The 9088-nt window shown below is 42.7% G+C and overlaps 1 protein-coding gene across 1 annotated transcript; it reads right to left on the bottom strand.

Moving 5' to 3' along the window:
- Window positions 1–2587: 2587 nt before the first annotated feature.
- LOC140161775 (uncharacterized) lies at window positions 2588–7054 on the bottom strand. The gene is made up of 2 exons (XM_072185076.1): window positions 6934–7054; window positions 2588–2826 (listed from the first exon to the last, which is right to left on the bottom strand). Exons 1-2 carry the CDS (start codon window positions 7052–7054, stop codon window positions 2588–2590), a joined length of 360 nt encoding a protein of 119 aa, XP_072041177.1.
- Window positions 7055–9088: the final 2034 nt, after the last annotated feature.

The following is a 9088-nucleotide window of genomic DNA, read 5'->3' as shown; positions in this document are numbered from 1 at the left end:
TCTCTCCTATTTTGTCACTCGTTTACTGTTAGCTGATATTTCAAGTGAAGTTACACTAGTTAAGGAAGCTATCTCTGGACTTCAGACAAATTTCTGGAGGGACATGTCCAAACAGGGGATGTTTTACATCAGACGCTGGCGTTCTTTCATTATTGCTACATTACGTCTTACACCCGGGGGGGTTCTTCGAAAAAATTTTACGGGGATGTGCCACGCAGACTTTCGGATGCTGACTTTCTCTATACCTACTTTTTCAGTGCTGATTTTGCCACCCATCAGTATACCAATTTTCCACAAAAAAGACCCAAAAGGCACCCAAATTTGCCCTAATTGGGCGCTTTTAGGGTCACTTCTCCCCAAATGCGCCCAATTGGGCGCATAGGTCTCCACCGAAAACCCACCCATTGATATACCAAAATTGCTGAAAAGGTACCCCAAAACCGTGGCACATCCCCGTATACCTTTAACCAGGGAGAACCCCCTCCGGGGTCTTACATCTGTAATAATCTGCTCTCAATCGATGAACCTGGGTTCGGGGAACCGATAGAAGGTTGCCTGGTGAATTAATGATGAAACTTACTGAATCCTGACACACACACACGAAGAGTATAATATTTATATTCGGTGATAATTCAGATCATTTATTATCAATACGGTCAGTTTACCGTCCATACACATGGTCAAGCTGTCTTTGTTCTCAGTTGTTCTAGAAAGAAGCCTTAGCATAAAAATGTACTAAATATGAATCAAAGATCTGGTTTTGTACCAATAATGCTATCTGAAAGGTAATCATCTAATTAGTAAATCAATCTAGCTAATATTTTGTATATCTAAGTATTTATGATTATATGATCAAACTGATTAGTAATTAGTATAAAATAAAAACACTCACAAAGACACAAACACATGGACATTGGTCAGAGGTTGGTGAGTGATGGCGCTATAACACTACTGGGTGGCTCAGGAGGTAGTGGACGTGAGATCTCCATCAATTAGCCATTTATCACACATCTGGTGGCGCTATATCTGCTAGAGTGTATAGGCTCTCAGTTGGTGTTGCTCGAAGACAACCTGCTATCAGGCGACAGCGATCTCTCCCATAGAGGGCATGCATACTCTGCTGATTAGCATAGAGCCAAAGCCCCCGCCGACGCCGTACCTTCAGAGTGTGAGGACTTGCACCCCAGCTTGTTTTGGTGAGTTTACTCAAGATGTTGTTTGTTTCTTGTACTGACCTTCGTCTGTCTTCTCAACATGATTCTTATAGAAGGAGAGACACCTATCCAGATCGAGTAACTCCAAGATAAAAAGGGTGTTCACAGTGTTCAAGTGCTGTACCAGACCAGGTGACCTTGAGATGGCCTTTGGCTTCACGGTTGCGTGAATGGAAGGCACACATATGTGTCTTTGATGGGTTGGCTCGCAGGTGGTTATCATGGTGTGAGTGCATCCAGAGCTTTGGAGAGGCGTTTTTCCACAACTGTGAAATCTAGATCTTGAGCTCCAATACCGAGATCGTCACCATAGATGAATAGAACAGTGCTCGCACTCTTGGTTGGTCGTTCGTGTAGACGTTGAAGGGGAGTGGTGCAAGTACACTTCCTTGTGGAAGACCATAATAATGAATAATGAATAATGATTAATGATAATAATAATGATGATGATAATAATGATAATGCTTATACCCTACTAGGTATGTAATTATAATAAAAACAATATTGCTTTGGAATTAAATCAACAATAAAATTATATTTTCATATTACGTTTTTTAATCAACATTTATAGCAAATGTTATCAATATTCACAGTTAATTTGATCAATATCCCTAAATAGATGCACTTTGGCAGGTTTAGTAATGAAAATATAGCTTATATTAACTTAAAACACTTGTTCAACTATATATGTAAACCCAGTTATCTCAATTATTGGTAGAGCATCAGGCTTATAAACTGAAGGTCCCTGATTCGAATCCCGGTAGGTACTGAGGTAAGTGATCTATGTAAAAATAAGGTAGTAAATTTGCCTTCGTTGTAAAATAGAGAGCCAGGTAATTTTTAAAAGACTTAAAGTAAGCACAGTATAATACAAGTAAGCACAGTATATACAAGTAACTATTTTTTTCCTCATTTTTTTCTTATTGGGCTTGTTTGCCATTGGTTGTATCAACGTTGGCTAATGGTTGGATCAACGTTGGTCAAATAACGTTGACCCAACATCAAAGATTTGATGTTGGCCCAACGTCGCAAATTGCATTTGGATTGCGGTTGGGTCAAAGTTGGATCGACGTTGGCCCAACGTTGTGGGGGTTGGGTGCCCGGCCAAAATCACGTTGGGTCAACATCAAAAATCAACGTTGGCCCAACGAAGGTCAGTTCGCTCATGTTGGACCAACGTTGGGCCAACGTAGTGTTGCTATCTGGGGTTGCCTTCAGAGTGTGAGGACTTGCACTCCAGCTTGTTTCGGTGAGATTACTCAAGATGGTGTTTCTTGTACTGACTTTCATCTTTGGCTATTCCTTGTGGAAGACCATTGTTGAGAAGAGTCTATCCTTAAGCATGCTTTCTATCAGTTCTGATAACTTATATCTTATGTTTTATGGAAAAGACATCGATGGTTGACTGTATCGTAAGCTGCTGATAGATCAACGAACACAACTTCAGACACCATTCCTTTCTCGTAACTTTCTTCAATGTACTGGGTGAGGTTGAGAACTTGGCTGGTTGTTGACTTGCCAGGCCAGAGCGGAATGCCGGCTTGCTCAGGGATGAGGCGGTCATCGATGACAGGTGCGACTCTGTTGAGTATTCTCTCTGTGTCAGGTGGCGCTGTGTACCACATCTCAAAAGCATCTACTCTTTTCCTATCATTCTTGGTCATAGCCCAAGACTCGCATCCATAAGTGGCAATGGAAAACACAGTTGCACGAAGTAGGTGTACCTTGAGGTCAATGGATAGGCCTCTGCTTTTCCATATGCTTGACATGCCCTGCACAGTTGTCCTTGCAATAGCCAGTCTTCTCTTAATTTCAGTTGTGCTGTCACCACTGTTGTTAATCATTGAACCCAAATATTCAAATTGCTTCACCTCCTCAATCTGCTGTCCATCTATCACAAACTCATCACTTTTCCGCTCTCTGTCTCCAACCATTATTTTTGTCTTCTTTGTGTTCAGGAGAAGGTGCTTTTCTTCGCTGGCCTCTTTGATACGCTTCAAACGATCAATCAGCTCTACTCTGCTGCTACAAATAAGAGTGGTATCCTCGGCGTACCTCAGGTTAGTAATTCTTGTACTGCCAAACTTCACTCCACCTTCAAACCCCTCCAAAGCTGTTCTCATTATGTCTTCAGAGTAGATGTTAAATAGGTTTGGTGATAGCACACAGCCCTGTCGTAAGCCTCTTCTAATCTTGAACCAATCTTTGTCCCCACTACTTGTTCTGACTGCCGATTCTTGGTCTTCATATAAGCAGCTGATCAGATCCACAAGATGACTTGGGAATCCCATCTTTTTCATAGTTTCCCACATCTGAGGGTGGCTAACACAGTCAAAAGCTTTACTGTAATCTATGAGGCACATGTAAAGAGGAAGTCTATATGCTCTCTGCATTTCTCCATCACGAAATCCTGCCTGCTCATCAGATATTTCTTGCTCCATTTTGTTCTTCATTCTCTTGATGATGATCTTCAGAAGCACTTTACTTGCATGACAGATCAGGCTGATGGTCCAGTGATTAGCACACTCTTTCAAATTTCCCTACTTTGGCAGTGGAATAAATACTGCCCTGCACCAGTCTCTCGGCCATTTCTTCTTTTTCCAGATGATACCACATAGACGCCACATTAGGTCTATCCCTTCTTTCCCAGTTGCCTTCCACAACTCAGAAGCTACATTATCAATGCCAGGTGACTTAGCATTTTTCATTTGTTCCATGGCAAGCTCAACTTCAGATCTCAATGGTGGGGGTTCTTCCTCACTCGTGTCACACTGTACATAAACCTTGTCATCTTGTGCCTCAAACAGCTGGGAACTATACTGAACCCATCGCCTTTTGATGTCTTCACTTTCGGTAAGAGTGTTACCTTTCGCATCATTTATAACATCCATCCTGGGGGTCCATACCTTAGTAAGTTCTTTGGCAATACCAAAAGCTATTTTTGAGTCACCCTTACATCTTACCATTTCCACATACTTCCTTTCGATGTAGTTTCTTTTGTCCTCCTTAACACTTTTGGAGACTTCTTTGTTTAAGCGTGCCCATTCCTCCTTTCCTCCATCTGCCTTTGCTCTCTTCCTGTCATCAGCTAGGTTTAAGGTCTGCTGAGAGATCCACGGCTGTTTTCGTTTCTTCTTTCTGGGGATGTACTTCTTTGCTGTGCTCTGGACTGCTTCTTTCATGTCTTCCCACAATTCATTTGGGGTCTGCTCCTCTTCATTAACTTTCAGTAACTCGTCAAACCTGTTCTTCACATCTACTGAATATTGAGTGGGAATGTTGTCAACATCATACCTGGTAGGTGGTGCATTGTCTCTCTTAGCTTTCAGTTTTAGTTTCACTTTGGCTACAAGTAGCTGATGGTCACTACCACAGTCAGCGCCTGGTCGTGTCCTGCCATTTTGGAGTGATGTTCCCCACCTCTTCCTGACCATGCTGTAATCGATCTGGTTTCTTGTTCTATCTCCTGGGCTCATCCAAGTCCAAAGTCTCCGTGGATGCTGCTGAAATAATGTGTTCCCAATGACTAGGTTATTAGCTTCACCAAATTCCTCCAGTCTGTCTCCACGTTAATTTCTGATCCCAAGTCCATATTGGCCTATACACCCAGTTTTCTCCTTCATTTTGCCAATCTTAGCATTCCAATCCCCCAGTACGATGAGTAAGTCTTCTATATAGGTATACTATCCATAACTCCTTGTACCATCTCATAGAAGTCTGTCATCTCGCTCTCTGATGCATCTGATGTTGGTGCATAAGAAATATTTAAAGGATGTCCTTGCAGTCTTACAGTCATCACTCTCTCATTTATTGGATTATATCCCAAAACACACTTGGCTGTGGTTCTTTCTATTATGAAACCCACACCTCCTCGTTTCCTTCCAGTATCTTTTCCAGAATAGATGAACATACTTCCATCATCTGTAATGAACCCCTTGTCCAAGCCACCACAACTCTGTTACTCCTAGGATGTTAATATTGTTTGCAACCATCTCCTTCTCCACAACTTTCCTCCTGACATACTGCGTACATTCCATGTAGCAATATTTATTGGCTTCCTTAAAGGGGTACTGTTCCTTTCCTTCCTGGGACCGTCAAGAACAGGACTTCCTGTAGCAGGCTTTAATCCTGATCTGTCATCACCAACAGGTGTACTCTGAGCAGCATCTCTCTCTTCCCCAGTAGCCATTGACGTATCTTCCCTGCCTGCGGGTCGCACCTTCCGATACCCTCGTTTTTTCTTTTGATTTCGTACTCTCATGCTTACTTTCGAGGCCAAATAGTACGGTGGGTGGCCAGGTCCTTCCTTACCAACAGTAGAGGGCTATTCCTGAGTCCTTACAGTACTAGCCTCCTCTTGACACAAACCATCTCCCTGGATGCCAGATGTGAGCTTTGTGTAATTGTGTTTTGTCGTAACACATACATCAATGCTGTTGACCATTGACGACTATTTAAACCATAGCTAGTATTCGCTATTTAACCATAGCTGGGTTAAAGAAGGTTCACCCTACAAAAGTGTCCCTTCCTGCTGTCTACTCATACCACACTGGCGAGGTAACATGGTAGAGGCTGGATGAGCTCCGAGTTGGAAGAGAGGAGTTCTTGAAGTCAGCTCTTGCTGTTATACTGACAGGTGGTCTGAGCGCCCCCTGAGAATTCACATTCCTACACTAAACACTATGATTGGGACAGCAAGAAAGAAAAGATGAAGAGAAGAAGTAAAATTCACAACACAAGCTGGCACCCACACTAGCTTTTACCCGACAAAAGGAAATGGACGATGTTGTCCGTCTGTGGACAACCTTTTAGTCCACAGTCCGGATTTAATTTGACAGCATCGCCCATTTCCTGATGTCCGTGTGGGGTTGCGCCGTCACCTTCACACTGGGGATCTGTATCCTGTACCGCCAGTGTGATATGGGTTATGTGCCCATCAGTACTGGAATTCAGTGCCTTTACCCTAGTATGTGGAATAAGAACTCCCATCCTCTACGAAAATTAGGACGAAAGCTCCAATCCAAAAACATCACCAGACAAAAAAAAAACAAGCTACCAAGCCAACTAAATTGGCTCACCTTTCCTAACCAGCTGTGTTGCGAAAGGAAGTTTTAAGGTAGAGAAGGTAGTAAACAGGTTGAAAGATGAAAAAAATAGAGTATAGTGTAGGTAGGAGCATCCAAAATGGGACAAGGTGTAAGTACCCAATTGGAAAAAATCCAGCATAGATGGAAAGAGTTGGCACAAGTGCCAAAATGCTGGCAAAAGGTAGTTTTAAGCTCCTCGACACTGGGATAAGGTGTCTCCCTTTTCTCCCTTTTCGGTCATCGATGACAGGTGCGACTCTGTTGAGTATTAGGCATTCAAATAGCTTGTATGTATGACTCAGAAGTGATATAGGGCGATAGTTCTTTGGACTTGATGGATCTTTTCCAGGTTTCAGAAGTGCTGTCACATGAGCTTTCTTCCAGATATTCGGGAGCTTTTGTACGTTGCCAGACATTTGTTTAAGAGCTCTAGGAGCCACTTCCTTGCTTCAGGACCAAAGTTTTTGATCTGCTCATTTGCGATAGTGTCTAAACCTATTGCTTTTCCTGTTTTTTAGCTGAGCTTCCTGCTTCTAGCTCCTCCATATATAGTTAAAGGTCTTGCAAAACCACGGTCCTTTTGTACTTCTTACGGTTAAGCTTGATCTTTTTCTGCTTTTTTCAACTTTTACCATTCAGGAATAGTTGGTGTGCGAATTGGTTTGCTGTAACTTTGGAGTGTGGCGGAGCTTCTTTGGGATCACCTCTGAGTTTGCGGATAGTCAACCAAGCTTTCTTGCTATTATTTGACATGTCTGTTGACTCAATCAATGCATTTCACGCCTTGCGGCGCTCTTGAGAAATACTTTCCATCACTTTCTTTCCTTTAAAAGTTGTTTCGTCAAAGAAGGGGTCTGTCTCAAACATAGTGACCTATTCCTCATAGAGCTCAGAACTTTCCTTTGAGAGTCCGGGGATGTAATTTACTCTGCAGCCTCGAGGGATGTATCTTCTAGAAGTCTTAAACTAGTCGAGTGAATTGGTCGTATATAGCTACCTGCTGTTGGCTTAATGTGTTTCACCTTCAGATCCAGCTCATCAGTAAAGTTATGCCACTTGGCTTTCTTGTAGTTGAAGCGTCGAGTGAAAGACACTGTTGTTGGTTTGACGACTGCATCTACTTTGATACCAATTGGACGGTGTTGATTTTGTGGGATGGAATCCATTACGAACTTCTGGCATATGCCTGCAATGTTGCTAGTCACTATGGCGAGGATTGGATTGTATCCACGTTTCCAGTGTGCACTGTAGAACGAAGGAGGGAGCTTGGGGTCATGAATGAGATGAGTTGGGTTGTTTCCATCCACATTTCTACAGCTTCGCCATCCCTGTTGGTTTCTCTATACCCCCGCAGGGTGTTGTGGCTATTAAGGTCACGATGATGATTTCAGGTTTGTTGTGCACATTGGGAACAGGTTGGTGGAATTTGAAGGCAACAGGTGGTGGTTTATACACAGAGGTCACTACAACACTACTCATTTCCACAGTTAAGATCTCAATCTCATCCGCAGAGAAGGACGTAGCTTCTATGATTGAACCAGCCTTGACAAATGCAGCCTTTAATACACCACACTGCCATGCAGTCGATGAGGACGTTCGATGGCTAAATTCATGCCAGGTATGGTAGGGCGGATGTTGTTACTTCCTCGACGTTTCTCTTGAAAACAGAGGACATCACACATTGTTGCACATCTCGGCTAATAAGCTTTGCTTAGCAGTTGAGAAACCTTCGACATTGGATGTTATGACTGTCAGCGCAGGTCCTAGAAAGGGCCCTCGTTGTGGTAGTTGTCAAGGCAACGTGGTGATGTTTCTTCTATGTTACTTGTGCGTGTTGGTGATAGTTCAGTTGGTTAAACTTTATCCAGGGTCGGCGCGTGTACATATGTACGGGCGCTCCTATCATGAACCCAGGTAATACAGGAACATGGGTAATATGGGACAAGTGAACTGTAATTTGATATAGGGGCCTAACTGGCACTATACTTTTGTTATCTCAAAATAGTGCCCTTTAGTTATATCAATCCTGCCGAGTGCATCGAGGCGCGGGTGGTGTCATCCTTGTTGCGTCATAATATCCCAACGAACATACATTAGAAAAAGTTGGAGGACATCTCCCATTCACCCGTGTGTGGTGAATTGACTACGTAATAATCACACACTCAAGGGTATAGGCCAACTGCACGTATCCACTCCTTTTGAAAGCAATATCTTGCTAAACCAATGTATTTAGGCCAAAATATCACAATTAATATTGATTTGAATATGTTATCTTCATATTTCATGCACAAAAAAACTTTAAAAAACCGTCTCAAGTAACGATGTAATGTCAACCAAGCATTTCACTGTTTCGTAGTGTATCAAGGCCCTGTAATGCCGTTGATACATGTACCACGCTAGACTACCCCGTAGTCCACTTGCCCATTGTGCATACTCTGGATATTGTATTTAAGCTTAAAACTCTGATTTAATTAATGTGTGCACAATTGATAGATTTTCACATCTGATCAGTCACCCTACTCCCTCTGTTTGTTAGCTTCCCAAGTGGACTACTGACATTGCCTTGCGGTTAAGATTTTTAACACGGGACTCTATGGAGAGTTAGGCCAATTTCTGGCCTAACTAAATTGGGCATGATGTAATGCATCTTTAAATGGATCTGCCTTGTGATTGGTCGCCCATACCTCGCTATGGTTTAAATCGTCTGGGCCCGCGCCATTACCATTAACTACACCGTAAACAACTGTCTGTGGTATTTGCGGCGCTTTTGTGTAGACGCGAAAGTTA

The sequence above is a fragment of the Amphiura filiformis genome, chromosome 1 (assembly GCF_039555335.1).
Source record: "Amphiura filiformis chromosome 1, Afil_fr2py, whole genome shotgun sequence".
NCBI classification, from domain to species: Eukaryota; Metazoa; Echinodermata; class Ophiuroidea; order Amphilepidida; family Amphiuridae; genus Amphiura; species Amphiura filiformis.
Note: the sequence above shows the minus strand (reverse complement) of the source record. Positions and strands in the feature narration are given on the sequence as shown.